This window comes from Liolophura sinensis, chromosome 1 (genome assembly GCF_032854445.1).
Source record: "Liolophura sinensis isolate JHLJ2023 chromosome 1, CUHK_Ljap_v2, whole genome shotgun sequence".
NCBI classification, from domain to species: domain Eukaryota; kingdom Metazoa; phylum Mollusca; class Polyplacophora; order Chitonida; family Chitonidae; genus Liolophura; species Liolophura sinensis.
In genome coordinates this window covers 20,963,873-20,990,719 of record NC_088295.1, presented here as the reverse complement: position 1 = coordinate 20,990,719, position 26,847 = coordinate 20,963,873, and the positions used below count along the sequence as shown (strand labels likewise).

General features: G+C 38.7%; 2 protein-coding genes across 2 annotated transcripts in view; both read left to right on the top strand.

The window, feature by feature from the left end:
- Positions 1-3,580, top strand: part of LOC135479196 (LIM domain-containing protein A-like) — a 30,374-nt gene extending 26,794 nt beyond the window's left edge. Inside the window, exons 10-11 of the mRNA XM_064758985.1 lie at positions 522-659; positions 1,920-3,580. Of these exons, the coding sequence (XP_064615055.1) occupies positions 522-659; positions 1,920-1,954 (173 nt within the window). The 3' untranslated portion in view covers positions 1,955-3,580. The remainder of the gene's footprint in view (positions 1-521; positions 660-1,919) is intronic.
- A 10,464-nt stretch (positions 3,581-14,044) lies between these two features.
- Positions 14,045-25,323, top strand: LOC135470237 (leucine-rich melanocyte differentiation-associated protein-like). The gene is made up of 7 exons (XM_064749099.1): positions 14,045-14,194; positions 20,310-20,410; positions 21,031-21,157; positions 22,373-22,512; positions 23,214-23,343; positions 24,291-24,372; positions 25,188-25,323. Exons 1-7 carry the CDS (start codon positions 14,045-14,047, stop codon positions 25,265-25,267), a joined length of 810 nt encoding a protein of 269 aa, XP_064605169.1. The 3' UTR covers positions 25,268-25,323.
- The last annotated feature ends 1,524 nt before the right edge of the window (positions 25,324-26,847 follow it).

Here is a 26,847-nt window from a genome sequence, read left to right as displayed (position 1 = left end):
TAGCCAGTGGTTAACTTTGAGAGATTTTAGTCATGTTCTTTCTCGCTAAAAGTAATTTGAACATCCTGAAGATGTTGTGCATTACGGTTTTATGAATGGCGTTTCTCTACTTGCTGATAGTACTGTATGTCTTGTGTCCATAGACCTTTTCGGTGGCCTAATGGTTAGAGTCTCAAACTTAAAGTTGGGAGATCCGGATCAAACCGATTCATACCAAAAGCCTTTAAAATGGTTCTTGTTGATTCCTCACATGATGCTCAGCACTGAGAGCTTAGAGCAAGGAAACAGGACTGGTCAGCCTAGTGTCAGTATAATGTGACTGGGTGAGGTGTCATGTCTGATGTCTTGGGCATGATACTTCAGTGGCAGCAGCACTTTGGCGGCATATAATCAGCTTGCTACAAGAAGACACAGTATATGTTCACACACCTAATGAATCCTTGTCGTCATATGACTGAAACATTGTTAAATAGGACATAAAACCCCAACCGTTCATTCATTTATTCCTGTGTTCTTGGTAGGTGCCTTCATCCCCCGATGCGATGAGACTGGATATTATCAGAAGGAGCAGTGTCATTCTGGCACTGGCTATTGCTGGTGTGTTGACCTTAATGGGAATGAAATACCCAACACTCGCGCCATGAAGAAAGCTCACTGTGGTGAGTGTTGGAAAGAGCATTATGTAATGTGTGTGGGAATGCTGTCCATCATTTTAGTTGTTTTACCATGAAACTTGTAGTTGTGTATCCTATCACCCTTAATATCAAAATCTCGCTCATAGTACATTTGTTTTTTGTTTGCTGACAAAAACAATAAAATTCAGTTGCATGGTCCGAATTAACTCTGTATGACAATTTTTTTCTTGAATGATGATTTTCAGTAATTTTCCATATCGGTGGTAAATTGTTGGTGAGATAAGTGTAATACATGAAGTACAGGTTCTATATCTGTTATTTTTTTATTTGATTGGAGTTTTAGACTGTACTCAAGAATATTTCACTTAACAGTGGCAGCCAGCATTATGATGGAAAGAAACCGGGTAGTGCCTGGGAACCCACGAACATAAGTAGGTTGCCGGCAAGGCTTCCCATGTACGACTGTAGAGGAAGTCAGATTAAGCTGAACTTGAACTCTCTGCGACTTCATTGGCGAGAGGCCCCTGTGTTATTGTGCTGCTGAGCAAGCTACCACTAGGACACGAAGGCTCCAAATTCCATATGAAGTGTACTTCTCCACTGCCATGTTGGTTGAATTGACTGTCCATTTCTAGCTTATATCGTACCCTGAGTGTCAGAGTCCAACAAAAGGGAAAGCAATGTTAAACAGAAGGTTAGCAGAGATATCTTAAAAAGTACTGCAGGTATTGACATCAGGGTTTGAACAAATGGATAGTTCAGTAGCTTAAGGGGGATATTCCATCGTTGATTTGGTGTGTACATATTTATTACCATAAATTACTGAATTCCTGACTTAGTGTGTTGTGTATTAAAATCAGTGTTAATCAAAATGTTAGGCATGTGAGATTGTATTGACCTCAAGTTTTACATGCATATAAAGCACAATGACACAAGGGGGCTGTTCCATCCCTGATGCTGTGTGTACATGTACATATTAGTTACCTTAAATTATCAAATTGATATTTTCAGTACTTAATGTATTGAGCTGAAGTTTTGCAGGCAAGCTTTTTGGCAGCGTTGCTACCAGATCTAAGTTTCATCTGCCTTGGTTCTCAATAGTAAATACTAGTCTGAGCCATCTTTGATTGTGTGTGTTATAAGTCCTATGAAATGTGAATACATGAAGACCAATATACTGTACCATTTCTCCAAAAGTGTTTTGTTAATCAGTGCTCATTTTTTGGCAGAATTACCATCACGTGGCATGGGGTGTAATAATGATTTATTTGCTTTGTTTTTCAGAAAATTTGAATGTGATGGGATACAAGAAGAACTGAAAACAAACTGTCCAAAGAAGATTGAAAGATTTTGAGTGAAAAATCATAGACAGATCTTCAGTTGATTGTTTTATTAGGAGCTGTTGGATTAGTTTTGAGGTGAACAGAAGGTTTAAGGAGCAGATTTATTACTTGAGGAAAAAATGTCCTTTGTAGAGAATTGTTTCTATTGAATGTTCTTACTTAATTGGACAATTGGATAATTTTTAAACTGCAACAGTAAATATGTAACCATGGCTATTTTGAGATTTTTTGTGCTATTTGTGCTACAATGTGGAAACTCCTGACCACTGTTGGGTACTTATATGTCTTCCTCTCTAGAATGATGTGATGTCTTCCCAGCATTCTCAGTGGTTAGCTGAACTACATTTTTACATTTGTTAGCTTTGTAACATTGAGAATGCTGCTTATACTTTGTTAATATGCCACTATGAGAGAGACAACTTACCCTACATTTCCAACAGGACCAGTCACTAACCACAGGGTGAAGTCTACTGGGAATTTAGATGAAATAGTTAATGTCTTTTTTTTTTTACATGTACATGTACATGTTTCAGTTTGAACATTTTAATTATTATGCCAATGCCTGTGCCTCTGTACATTCCTTGTATTGTCCATTCCATATAGATACTTAGGGTTGTGACCTTCCAAGATGCAGCTTTGTGTTACCATTTGAGTTTTTATTTATTTGACGTGAAAAGCACTTTTGTATTCAACTAACACCAGACTTTTTGCACAGTGAGAAATATAGTGTTAAACAGCAATCAAATAAATATAAAGTTAAATTGTACCATGGGATGTCTCTGTGAAATTTCATATTTTTTCATATTTTAGATTCTTTAAAGGTTAAGAGTTTAGGGAAATACTCACAAGGAAGAGACATTCCTATTTTTTGTGAAACAGACCACCTAATATTCTTGATTTATGTACACTGTGTCACAAGCTTTTACTTATACAATCATGTGTTTTTGCTTTTTGTTTTATGAGTCCGACCAACTGTTTTTATGTCTTATATAGTACATTTATTACTATTATTAGTGCTGTATGCCATATTGGATTTATGATATTCCTGTAGCCATTCCACTATCATCAGATCTCTTCACACCAAAATTGTCTTCGTAAGTCCACAGTTGTAAATTAAACACGTTTGGAACCTACGCATGCACAATATAAGAAATAAAAAATGTTGCTTAAACCTTCAGTTCAATGAATGTGCAGGTCTGATTTTAATGAGTTTGTATTTTACCTCCTTTAGAAGGTTAGACCTGCTGTAATATAGTTGAAGTTCTTTTCTAAATTCTGATTCTGAATCAACTGCATTATTTTTGTTTAATGCTTTACTTCTGAGAGGCAATTTATTATTTTCTGACAACAAAAGCAAATGAATGGTACTTCATGAAACAATGAGGTAAATCAGTTCTGTTGCAATAAAATTCCTGTAGTTGTGATTTTCCTTTTGATAACAACACTACATCGAGGTAAATTGATTTTTGCCTCAATTTAAAATGCAAATCTACTTAAATTTGTCGCATTATTTCATTGGAATTTTTCACTACAAGTTAGTATAATGCATGTCTTTACCTCTGTCCATTCTTTCCTGCGTTAAAATAAATTGTCTTCATAAAATCTTTGTGGTTCTATTAAGTGTTTTTGGTGAACAGAAAATAGTTACGTTGAATGACATAATGTCCGGTGTTCTCAGCATGGTGTACCAGTGATGTAGTACTGAAAGCATTGCCCATAATCACAGGGCTTCCTTCATTAGTCGGCATTTTGACGTCCGCAGTTCTGTTGAGAAGTCATGACCATTTGGTGGAACATACAAGGATTTGGACACTTGGCAACACCTGCAGTGAGCCTGAATCTTTGCCTACGTGTTGTGAGCCGAGGGTTTCATATATCTATACGAGTTGACGTACGAAAAGCTGTGCTTTGTCAATGAGCGAACAAGTGAACATTCAGTGAATTTTACACCTGTGAGAGATTGCAATGAACATGTTGCAAAGCAGGTATCTATCGCCAGCGAACTGGGCAACCTGTAACGAATGCTTAATGGAACACATCCCTTTATACATTATTATGGGGCATATGAGGGACACGAGTTCACAGGAGTTCAGCGTGGGGTCCCTCGTGCATATACCGGAAGTTTGGGTGACGAAAACGCTTTATTCGCCCAACGCTCATGAGCGAAGTCCGTGAATCGCAAGATTTCTAACCCCAACTTCCGTTATAAACGCGAGCGCCCCCACACTGTACTCCAGTGAACACGTGTCCCTCAAACGTATAGATTCTGGGTTGTGCCACAGGGGTTGCACTTCACGGCGATTTGGTGTAGCCACAAACATCGTTATCTGTTTCGGGAGCGGTAGATCCAGGGACAATCCTGGGTCGAGTCACACCTAAGACTTTAAAAGAGGATGTTGTAGCTTCCTCGCTTGGCGTTCTGCATGAAGGGGATAATGCAACGACTGGTTGACCCATATCAGTACAATGGCACGGGAGGGGCGCCTTACTTGCCTTCGGTAAGGCGTCTCAGTGAAGCAGCACTAGATAAAAGAGCGGTGGAAATCAGTCCTGCAACAAGTAGGCACATCACATGCACTGTAAGGATTCCTTCGTCGTCATATGACTGAAAAATTGTTAAGTACGACGTTAAACCCCAAGCACTCACTCAGTCGTTATCTGTTGATATATTCGCTCTGGGTTAACCCCCAGGCTTTCTTCCTAGTCATAAGAGGACAATCCTTGAGTATTGAGGCGATTTTGCTAGAGACAGTATATTATTTCATATAACTGCATGGGGTTAATTTACTGCCTTGTCCATAACATAGACATAGGTTTTACTTGTAGAATGTGAATTTGTATGGGTTAGAGATATCGTTAAATTAGAATTTTTGTGGAATATTTGGAAGATTTTGAACATATATATGATATTTTATATGATAGACGATATTTTGTGGACTCATGAGCGCAAGTTATTTTTGGCGCCTTGATAAAACTTTTGAAGTCCCACAGTTTCCGGGGACCCCTGTCCTTTCCAACGCAAGAATTTTAATACTTGATGATTAAACTTAATACTTAAATGATCATATTTCACGTATACTACGTTGATATGTTGAAGGAGTTTCTCTCCAAGTTTGGTGATATGATACAGTTTGGCTAGGTTGCAAACGGCATTTTTCTAGCGAACCTTAAGTTTGACCTTTCCTGGACTCGTCCATACAGGACCATACAATCCAATAACCTATATATATATATATATAGGTTATTGGATTGTATGGTCCTGTATGGACGAGTCCAGGAAAGGTCAAACTTAAGGTTCGCTAGAAAAATGCCGTTTGCAACCTAGCCAAACTTTCCTGGACTCGTCCATACAGGACCATACAATCCAATAACCTATATATATATATATATAGGTTATTGGATTGTATGGTCCTGTATGGACGAGTCCAGGAAAGGTCAAACTTAAACTTATATATAAATCACTACAGTATGCGATTAAATGCCTTATACAAATTCACACTAGGATATGAGTGAAGGATTTGGTAAACATAGCAACATATGTACTGTATTTCAGTTAAAGTTTTGTATGTAAAAAGGCACTTCCGAAAGCACATAAAGACCTTCAAATGGGACTTTTCATACCAACACTTACATTTTTCTGATATGCAATTAACTTCACAATTCCTAAGAATCACAAATCTATCGAGCAATATTTGTCACTTGAAAATGAATAACTTTGGGTGAATGAGAGTGTTTGGGGTTTAACGCTGTACTTAACAATTTTTCAGTCATATGACGACGGAGAAATCCTTAGAGTGCATGCAATGTACCTCCTTGTTGCAAGGATTTCCACCGCTCTTTTATCTAGGGCTGCATTACTGAGACGACTTACATAAGGCAAGTAAGCCGCCCAACACGAGCCATTATACTGATACGGGTCAAACAGTCGATGGACTATCCCCTTCATGCTGAAAGCGAAGCGAGGAAGTTCCTCTTTTAAGGTCTTCGGTGTGAGATTGACCCTGGATCTACCGCTCCCGAAACAGACGCTCTACCAACTCAGTTGCCGGGTCGGTACTTTGGGTGAAATACAGCATATCTTGAAATCTTCGGACAACGTTACACTTACGATTTATCTGCGTCTTGTGAAATTTCACCTTTTTCTCTGCATTTATTTTCTCTTTTTTCAGTTGTCATGTTTGTTTCTCCATTAACACTTGAAGGATGATGTGACATGCACTAGTGTTTCCAGTTGTACACATGCTGAGATATATTTAAGCAAAGCTATACCCAGGACTAGATATACAAATACGAGAAAACACAAGAGGAAATTGTTACTATATTTCCTTTTTACCTGTTGCATAGTATGTCCGACAATGTATGGACAATATGAATTCGTGAAGTATGAATATCTCGTTGAGGAGATCATTTAGTTGGCAAAAAGATCTGGTCTGGTAAATGTTATGGAAGTTAAGGATCTGTTCTTGTAATTTGATATGACCTGTTCTTTTCTCACAACAAACCGCTCCAGAGCACCTAGTAACTGTGCCCTGAACTCCTCTGGTGTTGGATGCCGAAAGTTTGGCGGAACAATGTTTGTTGGTATTAGGGCATCTCGGCGTTTTGTGACTTGACCAACGAAAGTATCAGTTGGATCCGGACTCGGTGACATGACTAATGGATTGCTAAACGTCTTCTTTTGTTTCCCTTTTTTTCCTTTTATCATAGCGCCTTTTCTGAAAACGGACGCAATCTTTTGAATTCGTGTAAACTTCTTTAGTATGTCTCGGAAACCGTGTTTCTTCTGGTATTTTCTATTGGCCTTCAGTTTCTCGAAGCTGTATTTGCGGTTAATCTTTCTGGCATCAAACAATTCTAAGTTATCGGACACTGGATTTGCTGTCTCTTCTGGCAAAGCCTCCGATGGTCCACTGTTGTACTCCGTGTCATCCCCGTAGGGTGGAGATGTCTTGTCCGGGCTGCTACTTTCACCCGCTCCGTGTGGACACACTTCTCCGTTCGTCTGATCTAAGGTACCATTCTTGTCCGCCTTTTCTGGACTACTGGCTGTTGTCTTTCTGTCAATTGAACCAGTTAAAGGCTTCGGTGGAGATACACTTTTAGCGTACTGATGGGAATCCTGGCTGTCAGAGACCGACAATTCTCCGTCTAAAGCCGAGGATTCGCCACTGGTAGTAGGACATGAAGGAGTTGCGACGGATTTGATTTTGGCCGAACCTTTCTGATCGGGAGCCGCGGGCGATCCCTTTTCCGGGCTATTAGTATTAGAGCTGATGCCTGAGGAAGGAGTCCCATCTTCATCGGATTCGTTAATCATTGCAAGGTTGTTTCTGAAAGCTACACAGTCTGTGATTCCGACTATGATATCCACGATGTTCTCTGTATTCTTCAGCTCTTCAGGATGGTCATCAGTGTCATCGGTTTCGTCAACTTCTTTGATAGTCTCTGATCGCGGTTGAGAACCAATGGAGGGTTTGGACTTAAATTGTTTCTTCTGTGCTTTGGGGGATTTCTTTACATTGGACTTCACTGGCCGTGTGTTCTTTTTTCGAGCATTACCTAATCTGGGAGATTTCCATTCATCAACGAAGTAGTCTGGCTGATCGAAGTCATTTCGCATCCTATGGCGTTGAGAATATTTATTAACTCCTCGTCTCTTGGCCCTCAATTTTTGCCCAGCGCCCCTTTCCTTAATCAAATTGACGACGTACTGCTCAAAACTCGGTACTGCGTGACATCTGTTTAACACAGGCGTAATAATTGGGGATTGAGCGTAGTTGGATGCAATTACTTTAGCCTCAGCTAAATGACCTCCCTGAGGAGCTTTGGCTTGTTGTTTGTTTCTGTTTCGCTCATCCACCCGAACCTCGAGCCTTTTACGTAGTCTGTCCACGGTTCGGCCAGATTTTTTGGACATACAGTCCATCGTCTCAATTAACCATGCTGCAGAGTTGTGGGCCGCTGCCATTTCAGATAAATACCTTATGTCTTTCTTATTTAGCACGCTTGGGCAGTCCGCTCTTGAGCGAATTGGTCTCTCGCAATGGAAGTGAGGCAGAGTGTAGATGCTTGGCAAAAACTGAGTTCTCCCTGATGCAGGGGTGACCGTGGACGCCTGATTAGTTTTGGTCCATTCCTTGTATGATATGTGCGGGCCTTTAAGACGACGGACCACTTTGTTTGGGGAAAGGACACTGAATTCCTCTTCTTTGTTGTCTTCGTCGTATTCAGAGATGGATTCAAATGAGCCTCTTGCATGTATTTCGTTGTAATCGGTGAGAGTGTCATCCAGAGAAATGATGGCACGTCTGGTGTGGGGTCTAAAAGATCCACAATGCTCCCTCTGATAATCTCCCACATGCTCGGAAGAAGGTGATTCGAAAAGGGATAACTCCTCTTCGGACAGGAACGTTTCCTCGATGTCCGGGAAAGACAGGCTCTCCATGGAGCATACAGAACTGCTCATCATGCGGTCGAATTGACTTCTCCGCTTGGCGTAGTATGTAAAGCTGATCTTTAAGGTTTCCTTGATTTCCTTTGTTTCCTATTAGAAATGCAAGTTATACGAAAATAATGTTTGTTGATAAGTTTCACGGTTTTTATTTTCTTGGGGCATGTTTGTCATTATCTGTGAATAAGCTTGATTTCCATGTCCTGTGTTAACTTCTAGGCAGTTTTATAGATGCATATGCAGTTGACTGAATTACTACACAGGCTTACATGTGTTTGAGAGAAGACAGTGCCGGCTTGCAATTCAAGTAAACGTAGCCCTCAACCGAATCTAGGCTACTGCAATGAACAGTGTTGTTTTTGTGTGAACAAACAGCAGTCAGTTTGATTTTTCTCCTTTAATAATAATGATAATAATTATAATAGTAATAATAATGATATCTATCGAAGGTAGCTCGGTCAATTTTATAGTAATAATAATGATATCTATATTTATCGAAGGTAGCTCCTTCAATTTTACAGTGAAACTGTTCTCCCCAAGGCCTTCACGGAGAAACAGATACAAAGGAAACATGTACTTACTTACTCAAAAAATACACCAGTATACATAAAACAAGATAAAGCACCATGTAGTTCGAAAAGTAAAGCTATATACATTCACAAAGCAACAACACGCCCAATAGTGTTGTCCCCGCAACTGCCCCAACCTATCTGGAACCCCCTACACACATGGACAGAGAAACAAATCAAGTGAGTGGGAGAAAATGATAACGACAGTGTGTGTAACAAAGATGAGAAACTTACCGTTGAACCTTTGAGAGGTCGTTTGATGTGACGAATGTTCTGAGCGAAGATGCCGGTTCTATGAGACACTATCGTTCCAACCTTTTCCAGGGTATAGAGAGCTTCTAGAAGCCATTCCATCAGCTGGCCTTCAAACACTCGAACAGTTGACCAGTTCTTCCAGTTATCGGAAAAAAGGTAGTCCCAAAAATCAGCTAGAATTAAGACAAAACGGTCGAATTAATAACCTCATATCAAGCACTTATAAAGTAACAGCTGTTATGATGCTTCGTACTGTAGGTGAGGTAAACAGCTTGCGTTCGATACCACATGCATGGTATAAAGTGTAGGGTATTTATTTATTCATTCCATTGGTGTTCTAAGCCTCCAGAATATTTCATTTATTCGACGGCGGCCAGAAAAAAACAGACAGAGCCTGAGGGAAACCTAGGACCATCCGCAGGTTGCTGACAGACCGACCCACTTGCTGTCGAAGAGGAAGTCAACATGAGCTGGAATTGAACTCACACCTAGTGCATTGGTGAAAGGCTCCTGCAGTCATTCTGCCACGCCGCATAGTAACCACGGAGGCACAAAGCTTAGGGCATATATGGTGTTCTATAATATACTGTTTAGGATGACCATATCTGGGTTAAAACCTGGCGATACTCTAAGCAGTACTGTGTCGCAGGTGAAGTGGGTAGTGTTCTCGAAGCTCAAGATAGCTATTAAAGGCTCTGTGGTGGACTGTTCCGCAGGCTTTCATGGTATCACTGAGGAGTAGTGTTCTACGCTTTGGTAACAGCACAAAAGGCATAAAGTGGTCAATACTATACCTATAGTTCTTTGGCCATTAGTCAGGTTCAAAGAAAAACCTTGGTAAATTTTACTTTGTTAATTTCTTAGATGTATTGAAGTTTTAGATGACGTAAAAAGTGAATAAATCCAAAATATTCTATCGAATAAGAGTAAGAATGTCTTAAAGCATAGACTTTTAGGGCATGCGTAGGTTTATCATTCATTTACCATATATATCTGAGAATAGTGGTATGCTAAAGCAGATGAACAAAGCACTACAAGAACCATTTGTGGGATGGGCCCATGAGTGATGAACGTATATGAGTTCCACGAGATTAATAACCTTTGTCTGAATTTTGAACCTCTCACAAATATGTATATTAATACCATGTTGAAAAGGTTGAACATTGACCTTTGACCCCTTTAAACGTCAGTTAAATTTAATTATATGTTTTACTTTCTGTCTGATTTTTTGCGTAAACCCTCTGCGAAAAACTCAAATGTTACATTAAAAAGATACAAATTCACAGGTAAATATGCCTGATGGATTTACATTTGCAGAGATGATTTGGTAATTCCGTCACACTGACATGAAAAAAAGAAACGTTACATATTAACGCTACAAGGAAAAACAAAACGGAGAGCAGTTCAAAGCTTGACTGAATAATGCGTAATAACAGCCGTTGTGGAAGACAATCGACACGCCGTTATATAGAAGTTTCCGTGAGAGGCCTATGAATAGGATAAGCCTAACGGTACAGAATGCTTAGTTTATCTCCTACCAACGGATTGACTGAAGCTCTTTACTTTGTTGCTACTACTTTGCCGATGTGTGTGACCGACCACAATTTAATGTATAGTCGTTTTGATCATAAATGAGAATTGAGTTGTTCATGAAAACACTGTATTGCAGGGTATGTATGTATGCTTGGGGTTTAACGTCGTACTTAACAATTTTCAGTCATACGACGACGAAGAGTCAATAAGTGTGTGTACTTATAACGTGTCTTCTTGAGTCCAGGCCGCCACAATGCTGCCGCCACTGAAGTGTTAGCCATAGACACCAGACGTGACACCTCACCCATCACGTTCTGCTGACCCTGTCCATAGGCCAACGGTTTCCTACCTCTAACCTCTCAGTGCTAAGAGCAAAACGAGGTAGCAACAAGGACCATTTTTATAGTCTTTGGTATGACCCGACCCGGGTTTGACCCCACGGTCTCCCGACTTCGCACTGTATTGCATGTGGAATCAATATTGAAGTGTTAAAAGATTTTCAGGTTACAGATACAAATAAACACAACATTTAACAGCTTTGGAGACGGACGTGAGAAGCATGCTACTGCCAATATAATCACAAACCACTAGGCGAACATCAGAAATCACAATTTACCTATACCTACATCAAACCTAACAATATTAAAACCACTACAATAGAATTTTTTGCTGAACCAGCATATTGTTGCTTATTTCAAGTTTATTTGAAAATACTATAGATTGTATTACCATGAAGGGATTATTTTAGGCAGGAATTCCGTCACGCGTGTTTATAATTCTCAAAGAATCAAAGAATGAGGTTTCTGTTCTGAAAAAGGGGAATTTTGCAGTAAATGAGAATCAGAAATCTTCATGCAAAGTAGATGTTATTCCGCTGTAATTTCCTCGCACTGAATTTGCACATCATGTGACTGAAAAATAATTTTTTAAAAAATCCCCCACCCCCCACCCAGAAGATCATCAACCCCCTGGCTACCCGTAAACCGTATGTGTAAGTCCAGATAAGCATTAGTCCCGCTCATGCTGAACATCTCTGGATGGTCGTGGGTTTCCACCGGGCTCTGCACGGTTTCCTCGCATGCGCCATAATACTTCTTGAGTACGACGTAAAACATCGATCAAATAAGTATATAAATAAATATTAGGGTATCTCTATTCAGGGTTGTCAAGTAATTCCTTCATGATGGTATTTGTGCTTATATTTAGATATACATGTAGTGCCTAGCTGTTTAATCAATTGAACATCGAGTAACAAAGTGTTCCCGAGAGGATAAATATGGTACAAGCATCAGTCTGCACCATAACTTCAAGCCGGTGTGTAAAATTCGGGACTTGATATTCAGCTCATTTGATTTGATATCATGGTTAAGATTTTCCGTTACTAACCCTCTGTGCATGTCTCTTGGAAGGCAGTTTCGTCATCTAGAACCCGCTCACATATCACCACGGACTGAAGGGGGAGTGTAAACTGGCTGTTGTCCTTTTTATTCATGATGAACAGTGATGTCTTCTCCAGGAGAGGGTTCAGGCGGAACCACACGCGCTTAGTAGGTTTCCCTAACAGAACCTTGGCGTTTCGGTAAAACACCTCCTTTCGTGCGCTCATGTTGATGATGAGTTTATGTGAACACTATTCAGTAATACTTATTCATACAATGCCTACGTTTGTATGACTTTCCAGCCCCGTTCACATGGGTCAAACCTTTCGGTCCTCTTTTAGGAGCCATTCCATGCAAAAGGGCCTCTGCATGTAAGCCTGTATACCTGTCATTATGACGTCATAGCAGTGCATATATTAACCAAGGTTCGTTCCAACAATATATCGACGTCATCAAAATTTGAACGTCGAAATGACGTAGCAACTCACACATCGTACAGGTCTTTAGCGTGCATCAGACAGTACTCCGCTTATTAATGGACAACAATGGGGTACAGATATACTCTAGTATCCTGCAATATATATGTGGATTGCTGACACCATATATTTGCGTATCCTATGACTGAATAACCATACAACTAATAATATAGCACCATAGCATAGTACCGTAAAACAAAATGCACGTAGGCCCCTACGTTAATATAGCATTTATTAGACCTAAAAATTACCATGATGACTTGAAAACAACGCATGTGGGAGGAGCAGCGGAAATAGTATACCAGTCTATCAGGCGAGGGTCCAGGGGCCGCCTGTGCTTGAGACGCAATCTAGGCAGTTTTCTGGTGAAAAAGCTGTGATAAATCCGGGATAAGCTGCACACTGTTCTTTATTCATTAATCCTTTTTTTTTTATTCCAACCTCTCAGCTGATGTTACTTGATCTATAGACAAAAAAAAAAACAAACAAAAAAAACCGTTATTTCAGGGTGGGGGTAGGGGGAGCTTAGCTTTAATTTCAAGTACATCTATAGCTACCTCTATAGGGCTGTGATTACGCATACTATCACAGCCCTTTCTTGTTCCATAAGCTTACCTTGAACATATACTTTCCTTTCTGGCTTTAATATACTACTGGGCACCAAATCATTTGTCTCTGCCCGTAGACAATAGTCGTCTCAGCTATCAACAGTAGCAGTAGTATATCAAATGCAGCAAGGGAAGTACACAGGTGTTCATGGTAAGCTTATGGAACAACACAAGGCTGTGATAATATACGTAATCACAGCTGTATATAGGTAGCTATGTACTTGAAATTAAAGCTAAGCTAAAATGTATAAATCATAGTAAGGGAGGAAAAATCACAGTCCTCGGTTTTTAAGATGAAAGGCATGTTTGACCCGAAGTGTATGCCTGGCCCTTTTACCGATATTTAAACTTACTATATCGGTATATGTATGTATAAATAAACGAGGAATGCCACTTTGTTAAGTGATGTCCCTGATCTCCGCCTTCCTCGGCTCCCTGTGAGCTTCTTTGTTTTGCATTGTTTTTCCGCCTGTACACTCCCAGGCCTCCATAAAGGCATATGTTTATTTATTTAGGCCTATTTACTTATTTTTCTTTTGGTTAAACCGCATACGCTTGAACACTGCAGAATATTTCACATCTAAAAGCCTAGGCCTATTACCGGTATGGGTAATGGAGGTGGGTTTAGTTTTTTCATCATGATGGGTCCTTCACAAGTTACATGATCTACATGCATGAGACCTGTCAAACCACAACAAGTTGTAAACTCAGACGCAGTGGTCTGTGATTATTGACAGATCACATGATAATTTGAAGCGCATGACTCGTAGAGGGCGCTGCCATACATCAACAAGCATGGCGGACATCACGGACGAAAAGTTAGACGAAGACGTCAAGAAAGTCACAGAAAACGACTCGTATGGGTTGTCAGAAAACGACAGGCAAACGGAAGATAGAGTGGAGACCTCAACGGAAAGCATAGATCCCATTTTTACAGATGGCCACGTAAGAACCTCGTAATCATTGTACTGCTCAACCATTTTTCAGCTGGGTTGCTCTGTCATACTGTGTCATATACCGAGTACAACTACCAGTCCATATGACGTTAGTGTCAGTACATTTATCAACTTAATTTATGATGCCAGAGCAACGCGATTTACAAGTATGATGGCCTATTTCCACTGGAGGCGACGCGGCAAACTGAACTGCAAACCACAAGGTCTCGTGTAGTTTAGTAAATTTCCACTAGAAGCGCTACAACGTTCTCCGGCATATGCACGCACTGGCTGATCAGGAAAAGCAGCTATAATTTTTGCATGGATATAAACATCCAATAATTGGTTGCATTATCTCGTCTTTTCAGCTCATACAGTCATCGAAACAGGGCAGATAAAGATCAAGGGTCTTTGCCATTGGTCTAATTTTTCTGACCAATGAAAAATAAATAAAGCTGGCATTCTATAGCATCACAGCTGACGGTTATCGCTTGTTATGCCATTTAATGAGAAAGGGGCAGAGGGGGTGCACACATAGGCCCTATACTTTGCCCTTCAGACATGTTATTTAGTATTCGTCATGGTTTCTGCAAGTATGCATACAGTATGGATGTCAAAAAGATGCCAGATATGGCTGTGGAGAGAAATGTTGAGCTGATGGTTTGATGTGTACTTGCTGGATACTTCCTAACAAAATATGCCAGCAACCAAACATTATGCCGCTTTTACTAAGAATACATGTAGAAACACTCAGAGCATTTAACTTTAATGGAGCACTGCGAGTGCTTGATTGCGATTTAAAGCATATCTAGGCGGTAGGGCTAATCTGTTAAGGCTAGCCCTAGAATTGTGCTAGTGTAAGCAATGAGAAGCTGCTCCTGTTACTTTTTGACAGAGTTACGAGCAACAACAGCCTATTACAAACAATGATTCTGTAGTGCCATAAACTGTATTCCAGCTGTATTTTGTTCTTCAAAAAGTTACATACAACTATTGAAATGGTGCTGAGCGAAAATAAAATAGTGCCTTGTGGGACATTGCATACTAGCCGTTATTTAAACTGTTTATAGATTGGTCTTTTGAGTTAGTTAGTGATCCCGCCTCCATCATGCTGCTTTAACAAGATTGACCTTGAGGTCATGACCTTTTTCAGCCTAATTGCTGGTAGATGTATGGGCGAGTCTAGAAATTGTCCCCATTGAATAATATTTTGAGTGTCCTTATGAATCATGTGACCAAGCCAACAAGATTGAGATAGTGAACATAGTTGGGTAGACCCTGCAAAGTATCCATTTTTGTCAGTTTGTGTGGTTGCCTTGGACTCTTTTTGGTTATCGAACTTGTAGGGACATGCAGTTGATGTCGATTTATCCCAGGGAAGTTTTAATGCGCATGTGAACAACAGTAAATATTCCTTATCGAAAATTCAACACATTTGGGGCTAGAAAATGACAGGATATATTACTTAAATTTGTTCATCTCTATTTCATGAAATATTGCAAACAAAACAAAGCTTAGGCATGAGTGTATAAGTAAAAGAGAATACCTTTCCAGATTTTTTTGTTAGCATGATTAGATTGTCTGAGGCTGTTGAATCCATCGAACATCGAAAATTTGGTGATCAAAAATCAGAAAATCTACTAGATATGAGATCTGTTTGATTCTTCCCAGCTTAGCTTTGAGAAATACAGATCTGTACGTTTCAATTTACTAATCTGGAACTCGGTCCTTCTGTGTGTGCTGTCCACAACATGACAGAGCTATGTGCTACAAAAACATTTTTTCCATAATCCTTCAGTAATTCTTATTTCATATCACCTAGTTATGCGTGAATGGTAAAGACCATAACATCAAAATTAACACAAATGTATCTGTTACATGGACAGGAAGCCAAACTTTGCTAACTGCTATTTTCAGTTTGGCATCATTAACTTGGCATCCTCCGGAATGATTTCATTTCAGTGAGATAAACACCAACTAAAGTGCGACTGACAAATTGTTTGGGAGTCTTAACTTTAATTTGTGTGTTAATAATGAGCAGAAATGATATATAATCAATTCTGTTGTGAAAAAAGATGGCCCTAATTTTGGGAAGAGCAGCCGAGTCCACCCTAGCAACTGGGTCATATGTTTTGAAGATGGCGGCTTGCAAAGTTCTGATGCTGTCGGAGTGGGTGTGTCAGTTACATTTGTGTTATTGGCGATGTTATGGCCTTCATTATTCCCACATAATGAGGTGATATGAATTCAAACTTATTTTAAGATCACGGGACACCTCTTTTTGTGGTGTATAGCATATGCACTTTTGAGACAGCGCAAATGACATCACCGATTTCCAGGTTAGTGAATGGTTCTGGGCAGTTAATGTGGGAGCTAAGCTGGAAACATGGCTAACCGATCTCAGAGCTACCGCGGTACATTCAATGCAGGCATCTGAGGCTTCGCTGTGTGTACAACACGGAGAACAGGAGATAATTGCTATACTTTTACAGCTAATTTCAAGATTATTCCGTGCCCATGTGTGGCTTGCAACTGAAATAACACAGGGCAGGATTCTGTAAAGTTACATACATGGCCTAAAAATGGCACAGATTGAGAAAGTATGGACCAGATCTCATTAAAAATGCCCCTTTTATTTAGTGGGGACTCAGTCGTAGTTATGTGAGACTTGCTAATTCAGCCATGCCTTCTAAAAGAAAAGGCCAAAGGATGAGCCTTATACTCTCCCCCCAAAAACGATAAACAGAAAAGACATCCAGATTTTCACTCCCAGAATGGAGAAGTTGTTAAGCTACTTGATTGTTTGAAAGAGCAGGCTGTGGCACCATGAATTGTAGGGAGCTGCAAGCCTTTGTCTTTCTCAGTTCACACTTCACTTACAGGCCTGGCTGTGTGCGCGTGATACCTCACAGCATACCGTACCTTGAAGCTTGTACCTTGTAATGGGACCGAGGCAAAATTTAAATTGGCATTTGTATGTGTTACCAATCTCTGTTTCCATTCAATATAATTCAACTCTTATCAATTTTTACTGGTGATACTTTTTTAAAACATAAAAGATGTGATTACGTATACTATCACAGCCCTGTGTTGTTCTATAAGCCTACCTGGATCACCTCTGTACTTCCCTTGCTGGCTTTAATATACTACTGTGCAGTGCCAAATAATTTGTCTGTCTCTAGTCATAGTTGTTTCACCTGTCAATTCAAGGTAGGTGTTCCCATGTGTCATCACTAGTAAATCCACACAAGCATGAAACTAGTGGAAACTGGATAAATTCTAACTCCAATCACCATGTTTGAATGCATACTCCTCACAGCGAAGCTAATCATGTAACAATTATCACTGCCACTATTAGGCAAGTTAGACCTTTTGACACACATACTGGATAATTGTTTAGGATCAGTCTCATCAGTAATGACATAGAGGGAGCCCATAATCAGCATCAGTAAAAAAAAATTCTCAAACAATTAAAGAATAGATTAAACAAGATGTACAAAATAGAGTAATTGCTAGTGTCAGTAATTATCTCCCTTGCACTGTCTGTGAGGAGTATGCATTCAAACATGGCGGTTGGAGTTAGAATTTATCCAGTTTCCACTCGTTTCATGCTTGTGTGGATTCATTGATGATGACACATGGGAACACCTACCTGGAGTTGATAGCTGAAACAACTATGACTACGGACAGACAAATTATTTGGTGCCGAGCAGTAGTATATTAAAGCCAGCAAGGGAAGTACACGGGTGTAGAGGTAAGCTTATGGAGCAAGACAGGGCTGTGATATAATACATAATCACAGCCCTACAGAGCTACCATTCACTATGCTGTGCACGTTTTTCCAGGATCTAAGACAACTCCGGTTGCCTATCTTTCAAAACATTTGTTGTAAAACTGTTTTACTTATATCATTTTCAGAGTGCTAATTTGGAGGTGAACATGTAGGGGTAATTATAGATTAAGTCATAGGATGGCTTCTGGAATAGTACATTTTCTTTAAAAACGTTTTTTTTTTGCACCCAAGAAGAAAGCCGAAAATCTCTTTTGTATTTGTTTATGTCAGGCCTCCTTCTAAACTGCACATTAAGAAATGAAAACCAAATGTTTCGTGTATCCTTAAAGTTTATCACTGATGCTGTATGTACACTTCCTGGTTCAAACACCTTTCATTCCCTGGATATTGTTTGTAAACAAAGACACTCACACAATATGACTTATATTCGTTGTTGTGAATTACATTTTATCTACAGTTAATCTTCTAGAATGATAGACAGAGAGACAGGTTTAAAGGTCCCGTATCAGCTATTTGCGAGCTTTTGTAGGATCAGCAGGCTCATTTGGTGTCTAGATATTATATATAGAAGCTGCCATGAAATGGTAGTTTCTCTTGACAAGTAGTCTTAGGGTTTAAAACTGTTGGACACTGTAAATGTAGGAAGTTTTAAGCATGAACATATTTTATCCACATATTGTCTGTGGGAAAGTTTATACATTCTCCATGCAGAATTTATTGTACCTGGAAAGGAAAAATGGGAATTTAACATGTGCTTTTAGTATAGTGGAAGGTGGGGGTGGGGGAGGAACATTTTCCTAAATTGTCTTGGTTGACAGGCTGCAACTTGAATGAATTATGACTTCATAATGTGTGTCAAGCCTGACAGTGTTGCATTGTACAGGTATGTAAGGACAATTGTTATCGGAGTATGTCCATGTGAATACCAATTATGTGTGTATATATATATATATATATATATATATTGATGTAAAGAATTATTGTATGATTCTATATTCATTATATGAAATGTAATGTTCTGATTTTAGATACCAATATGGTCTTATTTTTAACAATTAAGATATAGGAATAAGTGTGTATTATTTTGTCATGCTAAATGAGTAAGACTTATTACTACTGATTTATTAAGTACATTGTTTAAAATCAGTGCAAGCCTGCAGGTCTTGCCTTAATTTGGGTTTGTTTAATAATCCGTAGTCCTGTGGTTACCATGTCTAATCAGACGGTGATTAGATATTAGGTCACCATAGGGAACACAACACAAGTGTAACCTGAAGGGACAAGTGGTGGTTGACAACTGTTCTCTGTGTCTTTATAAGGACAGCCAGCAGTGAACACTTTACTCACAAACTGGACTGCCCAATAAAGAGAAGAACTAATGGTCAACATTGAGTTTTCCCTTTAGATTATTGCACGGAACACAACTACAGTCTTTGAATAGTTTTGGTTTTTATTTTCCTATTTCTTACTTTTTCTTTATATACATGTATGACCCATTGCTGTCATTGCCATTAGGATTACAAATGTGTGTTGGAGGGAATAGGCAGGGGTCAGTTTCCTAAAGCAGACTTAAGATAGTGTTGTTTAATAGTCCTTAACTAACTGAAATTCATATCTCTACACTATATGTTGCTACTGTGTATACACTGGTTTTGGCTGGAGGAGCCTATTACACTTAGTACAGTTAACATTTTACTTGCATTTACTAATCCACATTGCAGGATTAAAATTTAATGAGGAACATACAGAAGTGTCCTAACCCCCTGCAACCCAAATTCAGTACCAGAATTCATAACTTTCCTTTGGTACATGTCAGTTTCATATTAGATTTGCGATTTGCGAATCATACATATTAAAAAATTGCAGGTGTATATTTGTTTAATAGATGACATGGAAATTCATAGATATTGTTTTTTACCAGAATTTTGCATTCAGATTGTCTCACAGGCCAAGGCACTCTTGTTTGAAAGATATTTAAATACCACACCATTTTTCAGTCCAGATCACTCCCATGTTGTAGCGACTGACCACTGTTGTTGCATTTGCTATATTCCCATACACACACACTTTCATTATTAACAGTGATTGCTCCATTTGATGTCATGGTTTATGCAATTGTCGTGTTACAATGCCATAATGTGAAATAGAACTGTGCAGGAAATGATAATATCACAGGATGTCAAACTACATTTGTAACATATGCATCTGGACAAAATTACTGATGATATATTTCTATATACACTGTGATATCTGCTATTTAAGCTTGTGCATCGTCATGTGCTGATTTTATGTATAATAGATTGCTATGTGTATTTCCTGATTCCTGTTTCAGCTGTCCTATGTCGGGCATGACGCCACATCCATCCCAGAGTCACTTATCCAGCAGTTTGCCAGCAAAACCACACGACTAGACCTTAGCTTCAATTGCTTATGGTGTGTTATTATATTGTATTCTTAACAGTGTTGTACAATTTTTAATATATTTAGTTTTAATTCCTCAGTGTAATTTTATTTGAGTGGTATTCTAAATTAAAGGATGATTATGATTCTATTAGTCCACTGTATTAATGAAGATTTGATGTGATCTGTTCCCATAACTTTGTATCGTAGGCTGAGGTAGTTAATTATAAAATGTCTCTTATAGTATTCTTACTTATTTGTTTTGGGTCAGTAAAATCTTGAATACAACATTATGTATGTCCAAGTGATAGCATGACAACCTTGCAATATGTCTTTATGACATGACACCCTCCCTTCTTAACAGAATTGTATGGCATGTGCTGGCAGTTGACCATAAAGCAGCACATGCCAAAATGGGCACTGTGCTACACCAATCACAGTAATTTGTTGAATTATTCATTCCAGTGGATTTGGCTGTTATGAATGAATGATAATGGTTCAAGGCCACATCAGCAATATTTCGACCATATTGTGGTGAGACTGTTATCATTCATTCCATCAGTCGCCACTGGGCATCATAATATTTGAAGCTTGCATTGTTTTTATAGACCTTGTCATGTTTTACTGGTTGTGATTATGTGTTTACTTGACAGCTCTGTAGATGGCCTAGAGTCCTTCACTCAGTTACGGGAGCTCATCCTGGACAGCAATGAAATACAAGATGGTGTGCTCTTCCCATATATGAAACAACTGAACACTCTTACTCTCAATAAAAACAAGGTAAATGGCCAGTTTGTGCCAACAGTAGACATGTGCATTTCAGTCGTTGAAGTATCTCCATGCAAGGGATTCGGTTTTATGTGACCTTGTCATCCATTTAACAAAACTAGAGCCTTGCTGTTAACTGCAAGAAACAATTCAGTAACCAGCTCATTATGTCCATTGGTCAGTGAGATGTTTTACACCCAGTCTGTTAAAATGGACTATTCTTATAACTAGGGCCTGGAGTGCAGGATGGCTGTTACAAATCTGGGATTTTTTTACTGATTTTAGAAAACAATCATTAAAGCAATAATCAAAGAAATATTTATCTATGTTCATCTTATGCCTGGGTAGGTACATGTAAATCACATTACCTGCAATGTTCTTTGTAACCCTTAGTAGCTGATTCATACTTCCAGCTTGATAATGAGCATCAACTACAAATTTATATCTTATTAACTTGTGACTGATAGTTTAGATGTCTTTTTAGAAAGTGGATTAAGTAACAGTATTATCGTTAATAGGGATTACACTTTATGAATACAGCACAGATGCTAGTGCTGAAAATTGGCTGAGACCACGGTGGGTTTCGAACCAGTGTCCTCAGAGTCAGGCATCTGTGCTATATTGAGAAAGTGTAATCCCTATTAACGATAATACTGTTACTTAATCCACTTTCTAAAATGACATCAAAACTGTCCGATATATTCACCTAAGGGAGTGGTGATAATCAGAGGGGTAATGCATGTTCGCTGTAAAGTCTACTGGTCAACTACCATTTTTTGGAGGGAAGTCCGGTTGGTCAATTGGTCTAGCAGTTAACATGTATTGCTGGCGATCTGGTGCCTGACTCTGAGGACGCTGGTTCGAAACCCGCAGTGGTCTCAGCCAATTTTCAGCACTAGAATCTGTGCTGTATTCAGAAAGTGTAATCCCTATTAACGATAATACTGTAACTTCTGACTTGTCTGTTCAGTGGAGATTATTTCCAAATGTTTAACATAGATTAAATGGTCTGAACATAGAGAACATATTGGTGTGAAAATACATTATAGGTACCACACAAACCTCTTAAAGACTTAAGCTGAAAGCAAAAACAACTAAACGTAGAGCTGGATGTAAACATTAGACCTCTGTGGTCATGGGCTTGGTAGTCTCAGCAAGCCAGTGCTTACATGTAACTCTCCTGATTTTGTGAACCTGTCCAAACACTGTACCTTTTCTATTAAACAGATCACGGATTTGGACAGCTTAATTCGGATGATAAAGGTGCAGATGCCATCCTTAAGCTACCTCAGTCTTCTTGGGAATAGAGCCTGTCCAAACCAGCTGTCAGACACAGAAAAAGATGAAGAGGACTACCAGAGATATAGGTCCAGCATTTATATACATGTACAATGTTATCACTTCAGACAAAGGCTGGTGTCATATAGCCAGAGCTATCCAATATTTTGACCTGGGCTATACTAGGTTTCTCCCACCTCTAAAGCTGACCACTAACACATGGGTGTAATGTGTTACAGCTGTCCAAAAAATAAACAATATTAGTACCGATAATAAATGCATTGGCCTCTGCCACCCTCATATATTTTACACCTTGGTATGGTTTTATTCCCACCAAGGTCTATTTTAAATATTTGTTAACATGTACTCGATGTCTTAGTAGGTAAAATAAAATATCATACGGGCAAAAAGGGATTGTGAAATGTAGACAAAATATGGGTTTACACATACATGGATACATGGACGTTAGATTCAAGATATTTTATTCCTACCCTGGAGAAGCGCTGACTGCATGTCTCAGTATTTGTCAGATTTTGCAGAGAACTGTGATAGGAAGTGACTGAAGGCACACCCCCTTAAGAAAACGTTTTTTGAAAGGGAATGTGGATCATCTGTAACGACTGGTTTCCATCCCAAGAATTTACAATGATCTCTGTGGTCATGAAGTGCAGCAGTACTTTGAATCAATCTAAGAAGCAAAGCAAAATGAAACCGCTGTGTTGTTGGGAAGTTCAACATGTGTGGAAAAGGGCTGCATTAGTGATTTATAAAATTGTGTTTTTGTTTACAGATACTATGTCCTCTACCACCTGCCAAAGCTCAAATTCCTTGATTCAAGTCAAGTTAAAATAGTAGAAGTCAAAGAAGCTGAGAGGGTCGGCCCATTTATGAAGGTTGTTCGACCAGATGGTGATGAAAAGGTAACACACTCAGTGGGACTGCTTTTCAAAAAGATCAAACTCTTCCTCAGTGGTTGATAACTTTGTCATGTTTATTCAGAAAAATTTATTGTGAAGTTTCAGTAATCATAATTTCTTTGTTCATTAATGACTCAAAGAGTGGCATGAAGTTAAGGTTTCCTGCCCTTTGCATACTTAAAACAATGACCTACAGGAACAGTTAGCATCAAGTGCACGTTGAGCACGTTTGATACCTGCTGTAATTCTTCAACCTTTTCGCATGTTTGCAAGGTGTTTGTTCAAGCATGTTTTGAAGGCATTTTTCTATATAGACTGTTTGCTTTTACTTTTTTCCAAAAAACGTAGTTTTGTCTCCAAAATCCAATTAAAGATTTGAATAAATTGCACTGAGAGTTGCTCTTTCATGTGCGAAAAGGTTGAGTAATTAGGGTAGTGAGGTTTGGTGGTTTTCCAGGTTTTCTCCATGACGAAAACTGACCCATGTACAGATCAAGCATTGTTTAGCAAAGCATTAACCAGCAGTCAAATAACTGAATGAATCAGTGAGGTCTTAATCAAAATGATTTTAGGTGTAGCTAAATATTATGCCATATAACTCAAACTGAAGTTGTAGCCAGGATACCTGGGATCAAACCAAGGTTGGATCATACCAATGACTAAAAATGGTACTTCACTTGGCAGCCAGCACTGAGAGGCTAAAGAAGGAAACAGGATTGGGTGGGGTGTCACCTCTGGTGTCTTTGGCATGATACTTAAGTGTCAGCAGCACTTTCGCAGCATGCACTCGCCCTACCACAAGAAGACACAGTGTAAGTATTCACACCTAAATTGTTGAGTACAACAGAAAACCCCAAAGATACACCCATAGCATAAGCATACAGACGCTGTAAGAAACAGCCCTCAGCGTACACCTACATGTGTGAAGTGGCTGATGTCTTTTATTACAGATCACAGACACTGACAAACAGTTTCCAACAAATCCCTATTCTCCTCTTCCCAACTCAAGGCGACAAGATGGTCAACATGTAGGTGAGTCGTGCTATAAAAGTCATTATTGCCATAGTTTAATGTTACACGACCAGAATTCGGCCCTTTTTTGGATTGAATTAAGAAAATTATAACATTAAATTTACAGCAAAACAAAAAACATTAAATTTATATTATTCAGTCTGAGATTGTTCAGACATCAGGTTTGGCAAAATTTTGTTCGGCCAAGAATGGCCTCTACCACCTGCCAAAGCTCGAATTTCTTGATTCAAGTCAAGTTAAAATAGTAGAAGTCAAAGAAGCTGAGAGGGTCGGCCCATTTATGAAGATTGTTCGACCAGATGGTGATGAAAAGGTAACGCACTCAGTGGGACTGCTTTTCAAAAAAATCAAACTCTTCCTCAGTGGTTGATAACTTTGTCATGTTTATTCAGAAAAACCAACATCCATTTAAAAACCTGTTTAAAACCCTGATATCGTTACCTGTCCTTGTCAAATATGTCAAGACTGTCTGTACAGCGAGTGGGTTTGAGGATTACCAATGAATCTCTGGCCTACTTGGCCTGATACATGACTGATCAATGTTGTGATGCCATAAATCGACAGACGAAAAGGTAAGGAACTTAAGGCGATGGTTTTTATATGGAGTGTGCTCTGATGTTGGTGTTGGGCCATCCTTGGCAGAACAAACTTTTGCCATACCTAATGTCAGAGCAATCTCAGAATATATACTACTATAAATATAATAGTGGATAATATATATTAGTGGCATTGTGATGTTTTGCAGCCTTGAATGTTTCATTTTCATGTAAAAAAAACTTCAGTCAAATTCATGTTTATTTTTGTATTATTTTCAGGAACGTATGGTGTGTGTAAATATGTGTATTACGGGAGGCATTCAGAGGGCAACAGATTCATAAGAAATTCTGACTTATGATCTCAAGTTTGTATTTTATGTGACTGTGTGACTATGGATAAGACCACAGCCTTTGTGGGTGTTGCCAGAAGTAAAGTTTAACATTCTTGGTAAAGTTGGCTGATACATGTTGTGTAGGCCTTCTTAATAGACTTAAACCAGCATGCATAATGGGGAATAGAGTTAACACTGATTGGCTGAGAGTGATGATAGAAGTCCACTGCTTTTATATCACTTCAATTGTACAGAAGCAGTATTCTGATGTTTATTCTATTGCACGCTAGCTTAATGTCAATGTCAGTGGTGTACGCGCTAAGTAATGATAAGAAGTGAAGTTGCTTACAAATAGTGATATATGGTACAGAAAGAACCGCCAGATTGTTTCCATTGTAAATTCCAAATCTTTGCCAGAAGAATTCATTTCACTTTATATGACTGTGATACGGGTACTTGCTATATGTTTATATAATTGTATGAAAAATGCTATTTTACTCCTATTTAATGGATGCTACATTGTATTATATTTCATGAAGACAGCTCTGTCGAACTGAGAAAGGTGATTGTGGTAGTCATGTGAACAGCCATTTAGCTAAGGGTGATGAATAGGCTGTTTATGGTAAATTCAGGAATATTACAGATTGGGCTAGCTGGTCATCAATAACTGAACTTTTTAATACTCATATTTAAGTGTTGGTTAGATGGAAGGGAAAGTGTCAGTTAAATAGTGAAAGCTATTTTTCAAATCTGTAAATGTTGAATACACAAAGTGTGAATTGTGCCTACCGGTAATCATAAGCACTAATTCATTCATATGCATGAAGATAAAGACAAAATTAGCACTAGTCATAAGACCACTGAAAACTACATCCTAATCTATTTCTCCTTTTACTCCCTTACTTATCTTTTAAATTTTTACAGAATATAATTAAAAACAGTTGATCTGAAACTCGGTAGAGTTTGCAACTATTTTTAATGACTTTTTTTTTTAGCAAATTGGAATTTTCATAAACCAGTTCATTGTATTAAATAGAAACTTGGTACATACATTTAGCTTCACAGTGACAAGTAACAGGTCAACTCTGAGTTTCTACCTGTTTTGTCCATTTTCAACAAAATTTTTGTTCTTTTGTGGCCTTTTGATATTAGGACAGCTCAAATCGGTTCCAGAATGTTTAAGGTCTTTTTCATTTTTGGACAGGATCATGCTTGAATTCCAAGGTGAGGTGTATGAATTCCATATTTGTTTATCATTGTGTACATGAGTAAACATTACAGTAGTATAGTCATAATAATTTCTTTAATATGAAAAAATCACTGTCATCCATACATATCATTGTGGTCGATAAACCCAAACATTCAAGCATTTGACTGCAGTTAAAATACAAGCAGATGAAGTTGATGATATTGTTTTCAGTGGTTATTCTGCACATGCTCCCTTATTTTTTGGTTTTGTTTTCACTTCAGTAATAATAAGCCAATAATCATTGTATGATGAGTGTATATCTCCAAGGTCAGTGAGATGTAAGCAGTTTCCATTGTTTACCATACAGAAAAAGGACCACAAACAGTGCGCTTAAAAGGACTTGTACAAAAGTCATCAA

Coding starts and splice junctions, on each gene's coding strand:
- LOC135470237 (XM_064749099.1), top strand. CDS start 14,045: ATGGCGGACATCACGGACGAAAAGTTAGACGAAGACGTCAAGAAAGTC. Junction 21,158..22,372: donor TTACTCTCAATAAAAACAAG/GTAAATGGCCAG, acceptor TCTATTAAACAG/ATCACGGATTTGGACAGCTT. Junction 22,513..23,213: donor GAGGACTACCAGAGATATAG/GTCCAGCATTTA, acceptor TTTTGTTTACAG/ATACTATGTCCTCTACCACC.